Raw genomic sequence first — 24,358 nt, 5'->3', positions numbered from 1 at the left:
ACACATATAGCAATATATTCTCGCTGTTAGAAAAAACAAGTGACAATTACATTAGTTAACAGCAAGTATTATAAAACCAATTCATGATCATGGAAAGCAACTGCAGCTTGAGTAAATAAAAATATACGCTATAATACAGTTTAAAATACGTTTATTTTCAGTACTGGCAGGCCTAGGATCATGATAAAAGATAATAAAAGTTAGCAAGTACTGTGTGATAACGGCATGCATTCTAATCAAGTTTTTGCACAAACATCTACAAAGACTGTTGAGTGGGCAGCAAAAATGGTCGCAAATTATGTTCAAAATGATATGAGACAGTCTAAAAATACTGAATAAAACACAAAGGTCATATAATCTTGCATCAAATAGTTATCAAAGAAATTTATCAGCCTCAATGCCGATTAATGCTAACAAACAATGTATCATTATTTACACAGGTGATTCTCCATGATTTAACATTAGCAAGTATCGTAGGAATAAGAAACCCTAAGTTGAATGGATACAATTAGCCGTTGATGTTTTATGACTAACTAGATGGATTCTCAACTACATGCAGTCAAAATTTATGGCACTGCCTTTGCTAGACCAAGAATATATTATATATTTACATTTTTAACATGACCTTGCTGACAATAGAAATTTGACTAAAAATCTTCACTCACACAAGAGGTAATTTTCAAATTGATCCTTTCAAAGAATTCAGGAGATTAAAAAGTTATCAGTCAGAGTGCAGATTCATCCTAATCCTCTCGTGGCTTGTGTTTTGGTCTTCATCAAGCTCATTACATATGCAAAACATCTGTAGTCACAAATATCACTTGGAAGAAAGAATACGCTTTTTGAGGACATACTGTTATACCATGCACTTTGACCTCATGGGCTAACATTTCACCAGTCATATGCACAGATAAGCCATATTGGAAGTAGAACCCTCAAATGATTCTATAAGACTTGGGAATAGGAGATATTTTGGGTATACATGCATATTGATGTCTGTGACCTATGAACTTGAACTACTACTATTTACTGAGATTATCTGCCTTAAATGTGCATTCAGGAACCAAGCTTGAATTTCACCCTATTGACAACTGTACAGTTAATATGAAAATGAACTATTTGAATTTATATAACGACTGCATATCTGTAATCTTGCAATATAATCAGATCCTTAGCTAAACTTTGAATATGAAGTTGATCCCATCCATGATTCTTTACTGAGTTACGGCAAGAACAGGATATATTATGTATTTGATGAGTCATTGACTTTTAACCCCAAAATCTGATCAGATCGTCTCTACTCAATTATACACACTTAGACCAAGTCTAAAGTTGATTAGACCAACTATTCTTAACCCTAAACAGGCCGGGGGGGGGGGTTGAATCAACTCCCCCCTCTACATTTTCTGCGATCATTCCGCCGCGCAAATTTTTTTTACTGCACCACTTGCAAAAAAAAGTCTTGCGCATCTTTTGAGACCAAATTTACGACCCCATGTACACGGTTCTGAAATTACGCAACATTTTGTAAGTGCATATCTGACCAAAAATTGTTCCTAAACGTGATTTTATATACAAAGTCAATGCGAATTGAGTTTTCTCATCTTAGTCATAAAGATATGATTATTTTTACTTTAAACAGCTGAAATCAATTGATTTTAGCATAATTATGCTTCAAAAAGGTTGTGCAATAAATCTGGTAAAAAAAAAAAAAAAAAAAAAAAAGGTTGAAAAACAAAGAAATTCATAAGAAATTTATAAAACAATGAAATACATAAGAAATTGATTTCCAAAACAATTTTTTTTCAATTGAGATTGTTAAGAATGCTACAAAGAATAATTTTACAAAAAATTTGCATTCTAGGAGCTTTATTTAGTGAATTAGAACAAAAAGTATGATTTATGCATAAATTAGCATAATTAACTCATATCAAATAAAATCTCATTATTTTTGAAAATTTTGTCATACAGCCTTGTAGATCACATCGCACACTACCAGCGTGCAAATTTTTGCAGCACTCGCGCCATCGGCGACCGAGGTCTTGGGGGGGGGGGGGTGGAATCAACCCCCCCCCCCCTGGCCACTGAACAGCCCTAAAAACCTCCTTTTAAATTGGCTTCACCATAATTTGTAGTACAGTTTATTCTTTTTTTAAAACCTCCATTGAAACTTGCCTCACCTCCTTTTAAATTGGCTTCACCATAATTTGTAGTACAGTTTATTCTTTTTTTAAAACCTCCATTGAAACTTGCCTCACCTCCTTTTGAATTGGCTTCACCATAATTTATAGTACAGTTTATTCTTTTTTAAAAACCTCCATTGAAACTTGCCTCGCCTCCTTTTAAATTTGTAGTACAGTTTATTCTTTTTAAAAACTTCAATTGAAACTTGCCTCACCTCCTTTTAAATTGGCTTCACCATAATTTGTAGTACAGTTTATTCTTTTTAAAAACCTCCATTGAAACTTGCCTCACCTCCTTTTAAATTGGCTTCACCATAATACAGTTTATTCTTTTTAAAAACCTCCATTAAAACTTGCCTCACCTCCTTTTAAATTGGCTTCACCATAATACAGTTTATTCTTTTTTAAAACCTCCATTAAAACTTGCCTCACCTCCTTTTAAATTGGCTTCACCATAATACAGTTTATTCTTTTTTAAAACCTCCATTGAGGCTTGCCTCACCTCCTTTTAAATTGGCTTCACCATAACTTGTAATACAGTTTATTCTTTTTAAAAACCTCCATTGAAACTTGCCTCACCTCCTTTCAAATTTGTAGTACAGTTTATTCTTTAAAAAAACCTCGACAATTGAAACTTGCCTCACCTCCTTTTAAATTGGCTTCACCATATACAGTTTATTTTTTTAAACCTCCATTGAAACTAGCCTCACCTCCTTTTGAATTGGCTTCACCATAATTTGTAAAAACCTCAATTGAAACTTGCCTCACCTCCTTTTAAATTGGCTTCACCATAATTTGTAGTACAGTTTATTCTTTTTTTAAAACCTCCATTGAAACTTGCCTCACCTCCTTTTGAATTGGCTTCACCATAGTTTGTAGTACAGTTTATTCTTTTTTTAAAAACCTCCATTGAAACTTGCCTCGCCTCCTTTTAAATTTGTAGAACAGTTTATTCTTTTTAAAAACCTCAATTGAAACTTGCCTCACCTCCTTTTAAATTGGCTTCACCATAATTTGTAGTACAGTTTATTCTTTTAAAAAACCTCCATTGAAACTTGCCTCACCTCCTTTTAAATTGGCTTCACCATAATACAGTTTATTCTTTTTAAAAACCTCCATTAAAACTTGCCTCACCTCCTTTTAAATTGGCTTCACCATAATACAGTTTATTCTTTTTTAAAACCTCCATTGAAACTTGTCTCACCTCCTTTTAAATTGGCTTCACCATAATATTCAGGTAAGGTATATTCATTCTTTTTTTTAAAAAACATCATTGTTCACTTCCCTCACCTAGATCATTTGGCTATATATAATACCTTTTATTCTACACTATTCTTCCCTTTCAAAAAACCTGATTGTACTCCTGCCTCCCATGATCTGACATTTGCCTCTCAACGTACTGGAAATAGATACCCTTTTTTCAATATTTTTGTGTTTTTGACACCCTTATCACGTTACGTACGTGCCCTCTCTTGAAAAAGACATCCTTTTTACGTGTTTTTTTGGTCGCGCATGGTATCCACTCGTCAATGTAAGTGGCCCCCCCGGGCGTACTGTACATAGTGTTATTTTATTATCTCTTTATATGGGAAACTTCGTTTTACCGAATTGCCATGCACTCTCTCCGACGCGTTTGAAGTCTTAGACAGCATGGCATACTACCAGCCGATGGTACACACACGCACACACACACACGTTATTTGACAACTTGTCTCTGGAGCCAAAGTTCCTCGCATATAACTATCTGCATGCCTGCACGCAGTGTGTATTGAACACGCACGACCACGATCTAATGAATATTCATCGGCGAGACTGACGTCATTTTACGAGTCTCCTTTCAAACTTGGATCATAAGTGCCTACCGATATGATGCTCACAATTCGTAAGTCGGGATGAGTGATTTTTATTTCCTATTTTGTCAAGCCCACGAATGACGATTTAAGCATTTTGCGATAATTTGAAATTTGAGTGACAAATATGTCGTCCGCCGAAAGAACAGTGGTAGAACATCTTTATAAAGTACTTGTAATCGGCGAATTTGGAGTCGGTGAGTAGATACTTTCTTAACCTGGTTTGAATCGGTCCCATTCGTATATTTTCACGTGCTGTTTAATCAAGATAACAAGCTAACGAGTATAAAACGACAACCGTCACAACGGTGTCGTTAACTTGAACTGAATCAGAATTGAATCGTGGGGCTTGTTGCACCCACTCATTCAATGAACGAGGCAAATCGAAGTCTTCATTCCCGATGGTCATGGCTGTCGCCAGAAAATTTTGACAAGCCCCCCCCCCAAAAAAAAAAAAAATCTTCACTTGCCTGTTAATTATGCACAATCATGCAATGCCAATGTTCTCCACAAACAAATATGTATTTTATGGTTCTCAAAATAAGGAGGGGGGGCGGTTTGGATGTGCCCCTACCCAGATCCGCTACTTATCTAGATTTGAATTATAATTAAAGACGGTGCTGTGAGTTACGGTCATAAACTGAATTGAAGCAAGGAAGGAAGAAAGAAAGAAAAGAAGAATTAAAGAAAGTAAAAGAAGAAACAGAAAGAAAGAGGGATAACTCTGAATCTGATAAGAACGAAAGGAAAGGATGTAAATCTATGTTGTATGAAGGAGGAAGAAAGGAAGGAAGAAAAAGTAGGCCTACATTCATGGAAAATATTTCTAAACAGATCAAATGATAATGATATTAAATTCTCTTTTCCCTTTTTTCTTGGGTTTTTTTTCCTCCCTTTTTCTTAAATTTCTTTTCTGTCCTTTTTTCTTGGAACCTTCCCCCCCCTTATTTTTAGATCTATTTGTTTCTTTTCTTTCTATTTCTTTCTATCTTTCTTTCTTCTCTATCATCTATCTGTCTGTCCATCTTTTTGTTTATTTATTTAATTCTTTCCTTTTTTTTAAAGATCTAGTATACATGTATATCTTCCTTCTTTGAAGTTCTTTCTTTCTATTTTCTTTCCTTTCTTTTTTAATTACTTAACACAAGGCTCGACATTAGCGGTGGCCCGGGGCCACCAAAAATTCACCTCGGGCAACCATTATTGATAAAATGTTAAGTTTTGGTGGCCCGAATCGGGCAACCAATAATTTTCAAAGTAGCGCAATTTTTCTCCCAATTTTGCACGCATTTATCAACTTTCTACAGCTCAAATTGCAAGCCAGTTCGTCATGCGCCCTTTTTGTTGATCTACACACAAAGTTTGCATATTAGGCCTACAGCTATAGCATACAGTATAGCTATTATCCAGCCAGCCGCGCCGGCCGGCTGGCGTGAGCTTTGCATGAAGCCACTGCATACTAGCTAGCTGGGGCCCGTTTCTCAACACATGGACAAGTTAGTCATATCTTTATCCACCAACCACAGAGTTAGTTCCAATCTTACTAAACCTGTTTCTCGAAAGGCTTCCTAACTAGAATACCTTGATATCGATACTATCAAAATAGCATAATTTTCAAAAAGAAAAATTATGACAAAATTGCAAATATTATGATAAATTGGGAAATAAATCTTTTCAAAATAATAGCACAGGTTAATTATGCATCATACATACTTAGACCATGAAGACTGGAGCATTCAATTGCAGAGAAAATTAAATTATGAATAATTCATTTCATGACTAAAAAATCGCTTGTGGACGTTGAGATGGGTACCCCCGGGAGACCCAATTTTAATAGTTTACGAAAGTAAACCATAACGGTTTTCTTTGTAAATGACGATAACTATACGGACTTTTACGATTCCAAACGTCATCAAAATATAGTTTAACGGAACATTTTTAATCATTGATACCGAAAATACGATATTGGACAAATTATATGCATAAATTAGAGATATAATTCATCCAACTGTTAATAGGGGTCTGAAAACAACAAATACGAGTTCAATTATGGATGGCCTGACGTGGTAGAATCTTTTTAGATTAAATCATTTTACTTATTTCAAAATGAATGGTTTTGTGGCGTTTACCAACAGTTTTTATAGTTTCTTTGTATTACAATTATCATTGAATGCATTAACCCACTTGTTTTGTGATGTAATTTCAACCACTATGATTGATTACGTAAGATTATAATTTTAAAATTTCTAGGCACTTTCGCATGTCATAGTCTACCCACGTGATGCCACTACGTCATTAAGAAAGAAGTTAAGACAGGTTCGGAGGTGTCATAAATATTTAGTGAGGTTGTTGTACCCGATCTTGGTAAAGAGGGCTTTGTGAAACGGTTAGCGGACAAGTAGCTCACTATCTCTGATTTAGTCAAGAAGTTAGACTTATGACGGTGTTGAGAAACGGGCCCCTGTGCTCTAATATCTAGCTCAGCCTATTCAGACTCAGGGAGCTGCGATAAAAAATGTTGCTGCTGAGAAATCTTCCACAGAACTTTGAAAATCTAAGTCAAAGTCACATTTTACACCAATGAAATGCAATTCTACAGTCTATATTACGAAAATCTGGTGTACCCTGATAATTTAGTCTTAAGAAGAGGAATTATGACCTCTCTTTTGACTCAAAAAGACCGATTTCCACATGAATGAATACACATAAAAACACATAGGCAAGTACATCACAGTCCCACGTGTGCATTTGTATGTATGTTGATACTTGGTTTCTTTCGAAGCTGTGTATTTTCTAGCCAAAAACAAACAGACAGTTTCTTTCTTTCTTGTTTATAAATGACTTCTTAAACCACTCTTGAGAAAGTAAATACTTTGGGAAGGCATTTCATTGATATGAAATGTGATTTTTTTTTCCCAACATTTTGGCAAATATAGGGAAGGACTTTTCTCACACTTTTTTTCCAGATATAATTTTTGCCGTTTTCTTATTTTTTTTTCTTTCATTTTTTTTTACAGTGGTTAAAACCATTTATACCCCTTCCCATTGAATATGCCTGATAAAAAAATATGTTTCTACTGAAAATAAAATAATACAAACTAAAGGATATAAAAATCGAAATGTGCCATTCCCAAAAGGTAAGTGAAAATTATTTGCTTGGCTTTTAATTATATTCCAGTCAGAATAGACTGTTGCCACAGCTGTTAAAAAATATATGTCATGGCTTCTTAATTTTCCCCTTTTTTATATTAACTTTGTTTTATTAATTTTTCTTTCATTTTCTTTCCTTTTTTCTCTAATTTTTTTCTTTTCTTTTTTCTTTTTTTCCCTGTTCTTTGTTTTTTTCTTTCTTCATTTTCTTTCTTTTGTTTTATTTCACTTAATTTCTTTTATTATTTTTGTTTTCTTTTTGTAATATACTTTTTGAAAATTATTTTTGTTTGTTTCCCCCTTTTATGCATTGTTCTAATTTTGCAGCATATTTTTCTGTGATTTTCTCCTTCTATAATATGCTGCAAAAGAGAAAACAGAAATAAACTGGATTTGGGGCATGCATAATCTAGGTTTTAGGATTCAAAGAGGAAGGAAGGAAAAACCATTGTTTTGTACATCTATCTGAGTTTGCTATGCACTATTTATTTACTTTACCATTATCTCTATACAGAGATTTAAAAAAAAAGTCCACACAACCAGCAAACAATACAATTCATTTATTCACTTTCAATCATTTCATTTTTACAACGATAGAAACAATGATCAATTAGCAAAGTAAAATAACAGGAAACAAGGTTTACGTACAAGATGTATAAAGTGAAAGTAACTTAGTGCTGTGGTAGTGGCTGCAGAATTAATATTTCAGAAGTTTGTTTTATTCATTTTTAATGTTTTTCTTTATATTTTTCGGGCCACCAAACTTTAATATCGGGCCACCAAAAAAAATTATTTGATGGTTTTGGTGGCCCGAACGGGCCACCACCAAAAAAAGTTAATGTGGAGCCTTGCTTAACATTATTTTATTTTATCATTAGATGAAAATTTGTACCTAGTACTTTGTAGTTGTTTACCCCAAAGCCCTTCACCAGGAACAATTAATCGGGGCTGATGAGAGTAGTGGTATTATTTCTGATTTTGGTATTGGGATTTTGGGATGGCCTTTGTACTAGAGCTTTTTTAATTGACAATTTCTGTACTTCTATCTTGTAAATATTTTATGTTTTGTTTAACAATGAAAATTTGTTGTGCATGCTTACATAAATGGAATCAATATTCTTGCAGTGCAGCTCCTGAGTATAAACATTCTTTGTATGAGATTTATCAGTAAATGATATCTTTACAGAGTTAATTATCATATAAAATGAAATGTACAAATGCAAATATGTAAGTTAAAGGTCAAGTCCACCCCAGGAAAATGCTGACTTGAATAAATAAAGAAAAATCAAACTAGCATAGTGCTGAAATTTCATCAAAATCGGATGTAAAATAAGAAAGTTATGACATTTAAAGTTTCACTTATTTTTCACAAAACAGTGATATGCACAACTAGGTGACTCAGTAGATGATGTCCATCACTCACTATTTCTTTTGTTTTTTATTGTTTTAATTATACAATATTTCATTTTTTACAGATTTGAAAATAAGGACCAACTTGACTGAACCATATAGTATTAAACAATGCTAATTCCACATGTTCAGGGAGGAATTAATTGTTGTATCACTTGACAATGAGAAGAAAATTAGAATATTTCATGTAATAAAGTACAAAAGAAATAGTGAGTGGATGATGTCATAGTCTCCTCATTTGCATACCAGCCAGGATGTGCATATACATGTAACTGTTTTGTGAAATTAAGCAAAACTTTATTATGTCATAACTTTCTTATTCTACATCCGATTTTGATGAAATTTTCAGTGTTATGCTTGTTGGATTTTTCTCTTTTTATTAAAATCAACTTTTTGTTGGGGTGGACTTGGCCTTTAAAGGTCAAGTCCACCCCAGAAAAATGTTGATTTGAAAAAAATTGAGAAAAATTGAACATATGGAGCATATTGCTGAAAATTTCATCAAAATCAGATGTAATATATAAGAAAGTTATGACATTTTAAAGTTTTACTTATTGTTCACAAAACAGTGATATGCACAAATCAATGACATGCAAATGAGACAGATGATGATGTCCCCCACTCACTATTTCTTTTGTTTTTTATTGTTTGAATTACCGGCATACAATATTTTTTTTACAGATTTGACAACTTGACTGAACCAGTATTGAACAGTGATAATTCCACATACTGTTTAGCGAAGAATTAATTGTTGTTTCACTTGACAATGAGGAGAAAATTAGAATATTTCTTATACATGTAATAAAATACCCCAAAAAATAGTGAGTGGATGACATCATCAGTCTCCTGATTTGCATACCGACCAGGGGGGTGTTTTACAAAGATTTAAGTATGACTTACATGTAGTTAGAGTCACACATAATACCGAGTTGCGTACGGTATGAAAGGCTTGACGACAATGGTCAGATCGCGTCATTAGGATGCGCACTACTGCGTATCTATCAATAAGATCGCGTGTTGCATATCATGTACACGTCGGCATTTAAGTGCGACTTAAGTCATACTTAAATCTTTGTGAAACACCCCCCAGGATGTGCATATAACTGCTAAAAGAAGCAGCACAGAATTCTGACTTGGTACCTGAGATTGGTAGAAGAGAGCTAAGATCCTTTCATCAGTTTTGGGAGTACTTATGACAGTTAATTTTATCATCTTATTGGTTACCAGGTACTTGAATTTAGAAACCTGCTCAAGCCTTTTGTCATGAATGAGTAATGGCTCATGGGGCCAAGAAGAATCAAATACCATTTCTTTATTCTTGTTGATATTAAGAACCAGATTGTGTCCGTCACACCAGTTTACAAAGTGACCAACTTCCCTAACATGTGAGATAGCTCTTGCACAAATACTACAAAGATCAAATCTTCAGTACCGGTACTATTCTTACTTCTTATTACATTTGTAGTTAAGATGTGATAGAAGAAAATAAAACAGTTGAAAAAAAACTGATTCTCAACCACTTCACATGCAACTTTAGAATAGCTGTCATATTATTATCTTTTGTTTCTTTCCCCTTTTTATTGCAAATTTCATCTTTGGATTGATTGTGATCACAGGAAAGGTAAATATAAGTTTAGAATATTTTTTAAGATACCAGAATTCATCATACAACAGTATTTCAATACTAAAATTATTTGTAACTTTTCAATGTATTTATGTAGTCTAAATTCATATGAACATACTTGGCTCTTTTAAGTGTACCATCATTATCCATTCACAAAGACATTCAGTTTGAAATAGTATTGAGTAGACAAGTACTTTACAGCTTATTTTTACAAAGAAATAATATTCAGATATTGATTGATTTATGGTTTTAATTAATTGACCATTCATTGTACATACCATTTTTCTTCTTCATCTAGACATCACTCATCAGGAGATATACTGAAGGTCAGTTTTTATTTTAAAAGCACATTATGTTGTTTCTTAAACAGTATAAAGGCCCATTTTAGCTTTGTATTATTTGGCCTAGTAATATTTTATTTATGGAATCACTCGCCAAACATCAAATTTTTATTTTTTTCATAGAATGTCACAAATGGCAAAACCTGTAAGATTCTCAGTGCGGATTTCAATGTGATAATGTTATCATTAAATGAGTTTTCCCTTTAGAAAACAATACAAAACAGACTGCAGCCATGTGGTAGTAATACATTTATAATGCTTGTTTTACTCAATACCTGATACACTATTAAGTGAAAAATATATAGCAGGCCTAAGTTTTATTGTTATAGCAATCATGGTCAGAGAGCACTTTTTCAGAAGCTATCTACATGTAGTACTATCAGGAAACCATAGGTTTAGCCTGTACACAAGGTTAATGATGTTCATTTGCAGTTTAAAAAAAAAATCATTTAAGAACTGGACAGCATAAAACATATATGTAGGAAATATGTTTTTATACATAATCTGCTGAAATTAAAGACAAGAAAAACCATTGATCGAGTTTTGGGGAAAATTCCACAAAGAGATAGTAGAGTTGAGTTTTTAAGGTTTTGTGATGCCAAATCTCTCTTATATCATGTAATTTGAATATCATATGGTGCCATTAGAATATATATATCTGCAGACCATTATTTCATACATGATTCGATAGAAAAACTATTTTCACTCATGAACCATTTGGAAAAGGGAATTTATTGAATTATTTAACATGACATTATCACATATGGCACAGCTGCTTGAATATGACAGCACAAAATCAAACTTTACAAATTATTGTTCATATTCAATTATTTTTCTCAATTTTTTTCTGATTTTAGTAAAGAGAATTAAGCAACTTGATGTCAGGGTAAACTTCCTTACTAAAAGTGTCTTCTATCTTCTGGAAAATGTACTCTTGGGAAAGAAAATACAATTTAGATTCACAAAATCATTTTTCTTTTTACAATTATCCAGGTTACTTCTCACCTAACTACAAATTAACAATAGGTGTTGACTTTGCTTTGAAGTCATTAGATTGGGATGAGAATACTAAAGTCAATTTACAATTATGGTAAGATGATTTCTTTTACATAGTGTACCAGTAGTTATTATTACTGTTGTCATTTGTAATCTATAAAAGCACATTCAGAATGATAAAGCATGACCTTGAATAGAAATCACCTTTGGAATAGAGATGTAGTTCAATAACCAATATCTGTATAATGTCAAGTATTTCAATATGTAATCATATTCAGGTGATGATCCAAGGGAATGGAGGCACAGCCACATTGTGCACCCCTTTCAAACTGCAAACTACTGTATGACCCTCTACATGTATTTACATATATTGTATGTGCCTTCCCCTTTGACGTAGTTACCTTTTTATGAGATTAATTCATCCTTTCAATAGTTAGACACCCCCCCCTTATAAACCATGTAACCTTTTCCTGGTTACATCATTTGTTAAATCGTTTGTTTGTTATTCATGTGATACAGGGATATTGCCGGTCATGAGAGATTTGGTCACATGACAAGAGTATACTACAAATATGCGTAAGTACAACATAACAGTAGTTATATATTTTTCTTTCACTTTGAATGACTGTAAAAAGGGGAAAGCTATTATGCGTCTAAATTTTGATACTGGACTATAAAACTTGAGTCCAAGGCCCTTGATTTTACAAAAAGTTGATAACAGATTGCTTTGGTTATTTGTTCAGAAATCTGAAAGGTTTACTATCATATTAAACGTCATCATAAATCATGAGGATAAGTGCTAGGATTTGATTACATTTCCATCTTTCATTCAATATCCGTGTCACATTCATTATTTCCTGCAAATATGAATAAACTGAAGAAGAAAAAAATGCTTACATGTACATGTGAATACAGTATCTTTTAGTTTAGATTTCTAAACCTTTATAATAATTGTTCAAAAATGAAATAAAAACAAGATTATTTTGCTTGAATGTCACAAACAACTTAGTAATAGTTAGTATAGTAATTAACATTCATAAAAATTTGAGAGATGTGTGGTCAGTGACTCACCAGATTAGTGATTATTTGTATTGGTGACTATAAGTACTATAGGTTATAAGCAAGAATTTTTTTTACTGACATTTTTTTCCCATTATTTATCAAACCTTGATGAACCCTTTGCAGGTATGAAAGATTGATGAAGTAAAACCAGTGACCATCATTACAGAATGATCAGTTATTAAATCCATTATCCATCTTCGGTCCTGTAACCCTCTTTGCAATTATTTGTAACTTTCATGCACATGGATTGCTATGGATTTACATGATAATTTTTATCAGTTATAACGTTGGATGTATCTGTACTGGTGTGATGTCAGAATTATAACCATATGGTATTATCTATATTTTCTTCCACTTTCAGCATTGCTGCTGTAATTGTATTTGATCTCTCAAGGTAAGATCTATGTGACCCGGTGGGTGTTTCATAAAGCTGTTAGTAAGTTAAGATGGTTTAGCGTGTAAGAAGGGTTCACTAGTCGTCCTTAAAGTCGCTCTTAACTTACAAACAGCTTTATGAAACGACCCCCTGAGTATGCACTAGATTTAGCATGCCTTGTGATTAAAAGGATTGTTGTTTTAATTTAGAAGTACATGTGATACAATTCTTTATGTTGTCTATTATAATTTTTAATATAGTATATAGTTTGTATTAGTTTATATAATTTGTTATTCACTGGAATTGTAGATTTTAGATGTCATAAATTGCACATCTTCAGATCTGTGGAGATGGGTGTAATCTATGTGACTTGATATCCTTTTGCTCCAAATAATACTGATAAAACAGACCAGTTGTTTTTGAAACAGTGCTCTACATTATTTTCTGGAATTGTAGGATGAATGATATGGGTCTTTTAGGGTGAAGAGTGGAATCCTTGTCTGCGCTATGCATGATAAATTTATAGTGTTGCCTAGCATGCTTACATGCACTAGCAGAATTTTCTTTGTATATATGCACACTTGCCCTATCATGTGAATTACTTTGTTTGCATTGAATTTGATTGAAAGAATTTATTTGAAACTTTTTATGGTAGCCAGAGGCATTTCTACAAGATAAAATACGATTAAAAAAAAAGAAATTTATCACTGTAAGGACAAAATTAATCAAATCATAACTGATCTATCAAGATTAATGTTTTGCGATACTACATGTACCATACCCCTTGTTTATGGACAAAAACCCCAATATTGAATTTTTTCACAACAAAGAGTTATATCAGTGAGGGAATAACACAGAAAAGGCTTTGAATTTGTTACATGGTGTGTTCACTTCAATTTCAAAATGGATTAAAGGACATTTACATGTATTGAAATGAATTATATGTAATAAATATTCAGGGGGATAAGATGAAATCTAGAATTTGTAATATTCTTGGTAAATGTTTTGTGACAGAATTATGAAATTTAAATAATTCTGCAACATAAATACTGATCAATGGAAAAACGCAACGTTTCCTTTTGGCATTTGTTTTTTAAAGATTAGTTGTTTTAGGAAAATTACAGGTGTATGTATATTCAATGGGGTGGTGATATTGGCATAACATGATTGCAATTAATGAACCACTTGGATAAAAATCAGTATCATGTGTGAATACTATTCTGTGATTGCTCTAATTGTCAGGACTTGATATTGCATGACTTATACCTGTCACTCTTTTCTTCTAGACCTGCCACATTTGACTCAGTATTAAAGGTAGGCATGATTACTTCACTGTAGATACATGTAATATGAACAAAAAGTAGAGGTTTCCTTGCTTTGTGAAGCATTTTCACATTTGCATGCTGTCTTTCAACAAAACTGTTGTAATGTACGTTTTTCCTAATTAAACTGACTGCCAGCTTCTGAGTGGTGGTTCTTCATGTTCTTTTACTCTCGAACTATTGTATTAGAATTTCAATTTACTACAAATAAATGATAAGGAGATGATGAATTAACTTTTGAAATGTATGAATTTTAGATTTGCTACTTCACTAATTGATGGTTTATTAATCAAATATCTACCAAACATTGATGATTGATATAATAATTTCAAAATGAACCCATGTTTAATTATGTTATAAGGGAAAGGCTCTTTTAACCTCAGTCAAATGTTACATGCGCAAATGGGATTGTTACATGTAACCTATATGTAAGGATGAGTATTTAACTTCAGTGCATTCAGAAGAAAGTAGATTTACCAATTTGGACAAAGGGGGGACAGATAATCCTCTTTCTGCCATTGTATCTACAGTGTATGGGTAGGTCATCAGGTACATAAATCCTTTCTAAATCCATCATTGTATTCATTTTTGGGTGGCAAGGCAGGATTGCCTTGGTCTGTGGGTCAAGAATTCATCCCCTGTCTGTTTTCCTTGCTATTTTGAATAATTTGATAATTTTCCATAAGGTCACAACCTCCAAACTAAAAAGTAGGAAAGTTTCTAACATTTTAAAACTGAGAACTCTGCAAACAATAAAAGTTAAGGAATGTCCAATGCTTATATATTCCCTGTAAAATTTATAAAACATTCATATCGATAGGTATTGTTCTCATGTCACTGTTGGAGGTCAAACTCAAAATCTTGTATTATATCCAAATTAAGTAAAATTTCTAAGGAAGTGACAAACAAAGGTCTTTCCCTAAGTTACGGGACAGTGGCCTTAATCTTTCAAGATGGCGAGCTGAACCCAAATAGGACATCACTTGACAGATTATCTCATTGAAAAAGTGATATAAAATGATTCTTCAGAATCAAAGAATCTGAGATTCAAGTTTCAATCACACCAGCAACGATATTCAGCCATACACGAGTGATTAAAAATATTTGTATATCTTGTCAATTTTAAAATCAAGTTTTCATTAAAAGTTTGTTTCATGACCACCTCTTTGCATTGAAATGCAAAAAAGAAAGGGAAAAATGTCACAAGATATTTCTTATACTCATACCCACACATTCTAACTTTCGATTTCTCTGCTTCTTATAGTGGTCAACAGATGTGCATGAAAAAGTGATGTTAGCTAACGAGCAGCCAGTGCCTATTTTATTATTAGCTAATAAGGTGAGCAATAGAAGTACTATTATGTAATACCCACCCACCCCAATCCAGCTACAGTACCAGTTTGTAAGCACTTCCAGAAATAAATATTCCTGCCAGGTATCCATTCACTACACAGGAGTTGAGTGCAAATGCATCATGTAGAAATTTCTTGCCAATCAAAATCGAGTCAACTGATTTGGATTCGAACCCAAGATTTCAGTATTACAAATCCATATTGAGTGAAATTTAGAGTGTTATAATTTGATTTAATATTAATCATATTGATCTGTTAGGGTAGACTTGGCCTTTAAAAACAAAACTTTTACTTTATTTTTTTACAGTTTAGTTTACAAATGTTGATTTTCTGTAGATCTATTAAGATGTAGTTAATCATTTTACCTAATCAGTGTGACTTGCCAGATACAGTGATAGATGCAGACATGCTGGATCATTTCTGCAAAGAGAACAAGTTTATTGGCTGGTTTGGAACATCAGCTAAGGATGATACCAATGTTGGTAAGTAAAACAGAGTATTCTAGGAATGCAGTTTTTCAGACAACAAATTATTGTACTTTTCTTGAATAATTTCCTCCACCAAAAACACTTTTTTTGGGGGGGATGAGAAAATTATATAAATTTCGTACTTTTTATTATTGTTATTGCCATCCCTGATTTTTCTTTTTTATATTTTACTCCATTTTCTTTATTTTTCATAATTTTTTTCTGGACTTGATTTTCTCTTAATTTTATCTCACTCTCTTTTCTCACATACCTCCAACTTTTCTTTTCTTTTCATCTCCTCTCTATCTTGATCTTGCATTTACTGGTTCTTTCTTGCTGTCTTTCCCATTTGACTGTTCTTATTTCATATCTCTTTAAGCCCCTACCCTCCCCTTTTTTGCCCTTTCTGCCACCTATGGGAGCCCTTATTCAAGTATAATATCTTAATTCTAAGCTTTATACACCCCCACAACCTGTCTGATCTACTCTTTTTCTCTCACAACGCCTTACTTACTCTCCCTGTTCCTTTCATCCTCCCCTTCCCAATCATCACTACCATCATTTTAACATTGCCACCCCTAATACAAAAAAATACAATATAAAAAAAATGCATTTATAATGTAAGCTGCGTTGAAAGTATACTACTTGAGGTTTGTGGTACCTATCACAGTAATGACAGTATCTCGGGATACTTGAAGAAAGATCTATTCTAAACCTCAAAGGTTCTTAAAAGGCTCATGATCATTGAATTACTTTTTATTAGAAGTTTCACTTGCAGTTGCCGGTTTTGAAAAGCAAGGATAGGCTTTTATTATATTTGTTCATTATTTAGTAAATGGTTTGTACCAAAAGTGGTATGACAAGTGTACAACTTCAGTAGATATACTTTTACACAAAAGATATGTGTTCTGCTCATAATGTGCACCATATACTATGCATTGTACTTGTGATATTAATACTTGCACTTTATTCTAATCGCAATGTACTTGTGATATTAATACTTGCACTATTTTATTAAATTTTTGTGTTTTTTCTCTTTTTATTTTCTTTATTTGCACTCGAAAAGTTGGTATTTACTATTTTTTGTGTCTTATTGTGTGAATCTTGAGCCATTACATGTGTAGAGCAGAATAACAAATGTGCTAGTCTTTTATTGTTTTGTTAGTGTTTTTCCCCAGTCTCTCTTATTCCAATTTTCAAATTTATGTATTCATAATTCGAAGTCCACCATGGCTTTTTATTTTCTTTATTTGCACTCAAAAAGTTGGTATTTGCTACTTTTAGTGTCTTATTTGTGTGAATCTTGAGCCACTACATGTGTAGAGCAGAATAACAAATGTGCTAGTCTTTTATTGTTTTGTGTTTTCCCCCAGTCTCTCTTATTCATTTTTTCCAATTTATGTATTCATAATTTGAAGTCCACTATGAAATAAGAAGAGGGAACACTTATTTGCAACGTATAATACAATGTTTCTGAGAGGAGAATAAAAGGTTGGGGCGATAAAGGTGAAAGATGATATTGAATATCTTTCTATACACCTGAGTAGTCTTGTAAACAAAGAAAAAATAGTTGTCATTTAGATTCGAGTGTATAAAAAACAACAGGTGTTTCCATAAATCATTACGTCAACTTAACATGTCATAAATCTCTAACAATGACTTATTGATTGATGAAAATATTTCTTATGGATAATGAATACAGGAAGTGATTGCAGCTTGCGCAAAATATAGATGTATCATTTATTGGAAATTGAAGGATGAATGTTGGAATATAAGCTCAGATATCGTGTGAGTAAAAAAAGCTTGACACCTCACAAATCCCCAATTGAAGAAAATAAATATGTCATGAATGCATAATCATTATATATGACTGGAAAGAGTATCTTCTCCCAAATAATTTGATACCATATTTATAGGGTATGTGTTAGTGCTTGGATGATCAGGATTGAGGTATTCTTTGCAGTGATGTAAATTTTGATTTGCACCATAGTAACGCGTGAATGCCATGAATGAACCCCAGATGCCAATGATGTATATAATAATCCTACATGAGTTAGTAAACATATCTGCAAATCCCTTTTCAATGAAATTGTTTATTGAACGATTATAATGTAAATTACTGAAAAGGTGTTTAGAAATGGATTTTAATGCAACCCTTGTAGGATTATGACATCATTGACATAGATCTGGATTCATTCATTGCAGTCATGCCTTACTTTGGCACAAATCAAAATTTACATTGCTGCAAAGAATACCTACTGATCATCCAAGCATTAACACATACCACATGAATATGGTATGAAATTATTTCAGAGAAGATAATTTTTCCAGTCATATATAATGATTATGCATTCATGACATTTTTTTTTCCTAAAATGGAGATTGGTAAGGTGTCAAGGTTTTTTTTACTCACACTGTATTGTGTGTTTTGCTGTGCTTTGCTTTCATTTTTATGGCAGGAGCAGTTATGATGATACACAGTAGATGATAAACGATAGACTTGCATACTCCTCAAAAACAATTCTACTTCAAAATATATGTTTTAGTACATTTATGATAACTTTGACAATATCTAAAATAAAGTTGAAAAAGTTAGTTTCAATCATTATTCTGAGTATTCTATTGCAGCTTTGACAGTACATTTGAACAATTAATGTGTACTTTGTAATAAGATTACATTGAAGCTCCTAAGAATCATCTTAGTTAAATTCAACAGCTTTTTATGCCTACATTAATGAAATATTGATTGATTGATGGATTGAATTTATTTGTTTTCCATAAAAATATACAAAATCAATTATATACAAATAAAAATTACAAAGTATAAAAAAGACATTATACAGATAAGATGATGCATCATACTTAAAGAAATGCACAATAGTTTGTTTTATATACTTATTAAAATTGGATGCCCATGAAAGCAGTCTGCTTGTAAAGTTGGGTCACCCAGAAAAATATTAATCAGTAAATGATAGAATACATAATTTAGTTATATGGAATACGAAACGTAAAAAAAATTATATTAATGATAATGATGAATTACATGTATTTATACAATACTTAATAACTAATAACCGACCCACCCACCCACCATGCATTTATGTAAAGAACAGTTATGTGTATTAATAAGCTTGCCTTTTTAACTGTTGTTTGAATAAAGATAATAAGGAAGCGTTTCTAACATCCATTGGCAAAGAATGCCAAGTTTGCAATATGATCCTGCTTTGGAAAGATTTAAATTCATCATAGAAACTAAACTTGCATACTCTGTAACAAATAGTCCTTGTAATCCATCTGTGATACCATTATTCTTGTGTAGCTTATACCTCAGTCACACTTCCCTTACGGTGGCCGTACAGCAAGCCGTTTTATTAATTTTTATTCAAACAATCTATATGTAGCTAGTACAGGAAAATGTTAAAACGGCTGTTGTCAACTCGCCGTACGGTCACTGTAGGGGAAATGTGACTGAGGTACTCTAAAAAGAATCTTGCTTTCGATTTTAGTGTTGCTTTTCCCCTATAACTCTGAACCTCTACCAGATGCACTCAGTGTTGGCTTGTTATAAAAAGCCATGTAAGTAGTGCATAAGTTTCGGGTAAATTTCTATTTTCCTATGGTGTCTTTTAAAGAACAAAGCTACCAAGAAATTACATCATAATCTCTAAGAATTAACGACTAACTCATTTTCAAAGTCCGACTCCATGATGGTGGACATCAGATCAGGTGCATGCATAAACGATCATGCAGCTAGCTGGCCTGGCTGCACTACCGTGCTGCCATGAATGTACCACGCTAGCCCTGCTTGCTTGCAGCGTGCAGCTTGCTCATTCTACGTGGCAGGGCCAGTGTGATAACTTCTTGGTAGCTTTGTTCTTTGTAGAACACCATAAGGAAAAAATTGGCTGTCTGGCTAGCTTCCACTCCACTTAAAATTATACAACTGTTTGTTGCCCTCATGGCTGCCCATAGAAATTCACCCGAATCTTATGTGGCACTCTAATACACAGCCTAACAAGCCTCAGTATCAGTTTTTGCATATGTATTCAAGGAGCCCTTGATATGTACCCCAGTATGTTTCCTGTGAGTTTTTGGTTTATGTCATTCCTTGTACAATTGGAAATATTTATTCTAAATATGTGTAGAAAATGTTATGGAAAATGAAAAGGGTTATTAATAATATCTATGATAAGAATAAAAACCCAAATATGTCATGCATATTCAGTAATAATTAGAATCAGTCTTGTAAAATTTTGGTAACATATATATTGAAGTGAAATCTATTGTAACTTTGGTCGACCAATCTCTCAGGATTAACGTGAAGGAGTGACATCACAATATTTCCAAACATGTTATATGAAACACAAAGTGATTACAAACTCATATTATGTGGCAGTTCCATGAAACTGGCTCCTGATCACATTGATCAGCCCCTTTCGTAACCATAGTATTTACCTCACACCAGGTTTGTGTAACTATTGTTTTAAAAAGATCAGATTAATTTTAACTGAAGTTTTAGTCAATCACAAACCTTGCACAAAAATGTTAAAAATCAATTTAAATATTAATCAATTATGACTGAACAGTTAATAGTCAATTATTAACCTTGCACAAAAGTTTAAGAAAATCAGTTGTGAATATTAATCATATTTGTTATATTGCACCTCAGGTGATGCCATGTCATATCTCGTGGAGACCATCCTTCAGCTAACCTCTGAGGGCCAGAAGCCCCAGGAACACATCTCAGTACACCAGGACCAGGACTACCTGACTGCGATGAAGGAAAAAAGGCAACAAGATGCCCTTATCATGCAGCAGAGACAGAGGAAAAAAGCAGAGGCCAAATGCTGTCCCATTTAGTAGGACCTGGTCAATGCGCCTCAGGAATAGGACTGTCATGCTGCAGGGTTTCTGGAACTTGTCTGCAGATCCAACATATTGACAGTGGCAAGGTGTTTACCTACAAGTGTGTTGAAAGCAGATTCTGTAGGACATGAACCTCAGTGTACATGAAGGAAGGTGGTGACAGTAGTCTCAAAGTAGTTTCAAAGGCCACATAGGGACGACATCACATCTCGTGAATTTGATCAGGAATTAATTTTATGATTCATCCGCCGAACCGATTTAATTCTTTCAGTGAATTTGAAACCTATTATTAATGGTACATCTGATTATTCGGTTATTCTTAATCTCACTTATCATTCAAGCTGAGAATGAGCTGAATTGATGCTATAATCACACATGTGAAACCAACTTTATTTTGACAAAAACAATGATGACATACCATCAGTCAGTTTGGAGTTAATTTTGTTGGTGTGAACTTAGTGTAAATCTATGCATTTGTGCTCTTATCATTTAATCATATTGGGCAATTCCATAAAACGATCAACCTTTTGGTACATCCGACCCCCATTTTTCTCAAGTTTAACTTCACTTCATGGTCTTATGAGAACATTACAGACTGTCAAAAGAACAAGAAATCAGAGACAGAAAATTTCATGAAGGTCCCACATATGGGGGGTCAGACTTGCATATTTTATGGAATTGCCAAATTTTAATTGCACTGAAATCTTCTCACCAATGATCTTTTTGTCATGTACATTCAAGTAGAATTTGTCATCATAAATTGATAATTTCTTTTTTTTTCTTAAATGATGATCTCATTTCCAGATTACCATACATGGGATCTTGTTATCTAACTAGACGTCTATTTAAAAATGTCCAGAAATTGAGAAATTGACGGATGTGTTGATGGGAAGAAAAAAACTCTTACTTGTTGTACATTCCAGTACTCGACGTAACATTACAAATTATGATACAACAGCATCATGTCTTTTTTTTAAATGAAGTTTCTGTCAACACTTGTTCAGTACTGTCATTAAAAGAATGGTTGTGAAAATATGTGAATAAATCTGTGATACGAGTACCATGAACCCATCTATGGTTTGCCACTTATAATTGCATTTAGGGGTAGTTGTATAAACTTGTGGTCGAGCATGTATACTGCGAACAGTTATTAAAGGTAGACAATGTTTATCATGTAATTTAGGATGATATTTTTATTAATGCTAAACTTAATCATGTTCTGAAAAGTATATATATTTATATCGTATATTTTACATCTCATATAAAACCACCTTCAGGAATGTTGTTCTTTCCATATTTGATGTAAAATGAGCAGTGTTTTTGAAAACATTGTCCATATTTCTTTGTATTCAGGTATTTATTGGACTTCAGTAAAAAAGTGAAAAAATCAAGAATTATACACATATATATTTTCCCATGATTATAAATGTGGTTTGTATTATAGTAGCCACTTTCAACATTTTTCAAGCCATGCAATATTCTCAAAGTATATATTTTGCAATGTTTGGTGTACAAGTCACAATTGATGTATACTTTAATGCTGATAAAGGATAGTGACAGACACTCTTTTAGCTTAGGAGATTTAATGCAATATTTGAAAGTATGTTCTCATATGTATTTGAATAAATTCACTTGTTACGAACAATACAAAATGTAGTGTGTTATAAGATAATGAACAAAATAATTGTTCATAGTGCTATTTATGAGAATTGAGGAATATATGGTGATTTTTCAAGTTTTGTTCACTCTTTGAAGTATAGCAATTATTTCTTTGTGCTTTTAGAGGACTAGTTGACTTTTTGAAATATTAGAATTAGAAATATAGAGATGTATATTTGTGCTGCATAGTGTTGATTTATTTAGGATTGAGCTGTCTTCTTTGGCTTTAATAAGAACTTTAATAAGAACTTTAAAATCCATGGACAGGAATACTACAAAATTTACCTTTTGTTTTGAAAGATATTGATAATCAATCTGTTACTTAGGTTGACATAATCACTAGCTATAAATACATGTACAGAGTGATTATAAAAACTAAATACCCTGTTACTCTGGATTTGTTTTCTAGAGTTATGTAGTCTAAGTAATGTCTATTTGAAGGAAAAAGATGGTAGAAATTCACATTTGGCTAATTCAGTATTCATGTAGATTTTAGATAGCACATGGGAAGTTTGAGGGAATTTTATTCATTTTTGTCTCGCCTGTATAGCAGAGCGAGACTATAGACACCGCTATCCTGATGTTGATGACGCCGCCGCCATCAGGATAGCGGTGTCTATAGAGCGAGACTATAGACACCGCTATCCTGATGGCGGCGGCGTCATCAACATTGAAATCTTAAAGGTTAAGTTTTTGAAATGTCATCATAACTTAGAAAGATATGGACCTAGTTCATGAAACTTGGACATAAGGGTAATCAAGTATTACTGAAGATCCTGCCTGAGTTTCAGGTCACATGATCAAGGTCAAAGGTCATTTAGAGTCAATGAACTTAGACCATGGTGGGGGAATCAATATTGAAATCTTAACCAAAGTAAAGTTTCTGAAATGTCGTCATAACTTAATAGAAGGTACATGTATATGGACCTAGTTCATGAAACTTAGACATAAGGGTAATAGTGTATCACTGATCCTACATGAGTTTCAGGTCACATGACCCGACTCAAAGGTCACCTAGGGTCAATGAAATTTGACCATGGTTGGGATATTTGTGGAATTGTCATAACTTTTAAATTTTATGGATCTAGTTATTGAAATTTAGACATAAGAGCAATTAAGTATCCCTGAACATTCTGTGTGAGTTTCGGGTCACATCACTGAGGTCAGAGGTCATTTAGGGTCAATGAACTTTGATAATGTTGGGGATATTTGTGAATTGTCATCATAACTTTAACAGTTTATGGATCTTGTTCAGGTAGTTCATCAAACATAGACACAAGGGTTATCAAGTATATTTTGCACACGTCTTCGGTCACATGATTATGGTCAAAGGTCATGTTGGGTCAATGGACATAGTATTGACATAGTATTTTATCATCATATGAGTGTTTTCTTTTGTGGATAAGTATTCGATAGCTGTTTTTAAAGTCAGCACTGTTGCAATATTGAATCGTGTAATGCAGGCGAGACTGCCAGAGGCGTTCCACTCGTTTTTTATAAATGCTTGATTAATTCAAGCACTTTAATGCAATCATCATTTACTAACATTGGGATATTTGAATGTAGATACAATAATTCATATTCATTTTAATCAATATTGTTTTCTTTTGAAGTAAAGATCGTCAAATACTAATTGTGAATAACAAATCAGAATACATACTGGGAACTTATATCTAATAGTCAAGTTTATAAAGATTTGA

At 33.0% G+C, this 24,358-nt stretch overlaps 1 protein-coding gene across 1 annotated transcript; it reads left to right on the top strand.

Annotated features, from left to right (window-relative positions):
• The first annotated feature begins 4,073 nt into the window (after positions 1-4,073).
• On the top strand, positions 4,074-23,028 carry LOC129265433 (ras-related protein Rab-32B-like). The gene is made up of 10 exons (XM_064102123.1): positions 4,074-4,230; positions 10,210-10,214; positions 10,516-10,543; positions 11,552-11,648; positions 12,074-12,130; positions 12,978-13,010; positions 14,279-14,306; positions 15,579-15,653; positions 16,040-16,148; positions 20,803-23,028. Exons 1-10 carry the CDS (start codon positions 4,161-4,163, stop codon positions 20,991-20,993), a joined length of 693 nt encoding a protein of 230 aa, XP_063958193.1. The 5' UTR covers positions 4,074-4,160; the 3' UTR covers positions 20,994-23,028.
• The last annotated feature ends 1,330 nt before the right edge of the window (positions 23,029-24,358 follow it).

This window comes from Lytechinus pictus, chromosome 7 (assembly GCF_037042905.1).
Source record: "Lytechinus pictus isolate F3 Inbred chromosome 7, Lp3.0, whole genome shotgun sequence".
Classification (NCBI taxonomy): Eukaryota; Metazoa; Echinodermata; class Echinoidea; order Temnopleuroida; family Toxopneustidae; genus Lytechinus; species Lytechinus pictus.
The sequence above is the reverse complement of the archived record's forward strand: the minus strand, read 5'-3'. Positions and strand labels throughout refer to the sequence as shown.

Coding starts and splice junctions, on each gene's coding strand:
- LOC129265433 (XM_064102123.1), top strand. CDS start 4,161: ATGTCGTCCGCCGAAAGAACAGTGGTAGAACATCTTTATAAAGTACTT. Junction 12,131..12,977: donor AGAGTATACTACAAATATGC/GTAAGTACAACA, acceptor TTCCACTTTCAG/CATTGCTGCTGTAATTGTAT. Junction 14,307..15,578: donor CATTTGACTCAGTATTAAAG/GTAGGCATGATT, acceptor TGCTTCTTATAG/TGGTCAACAGATGTGCATGA.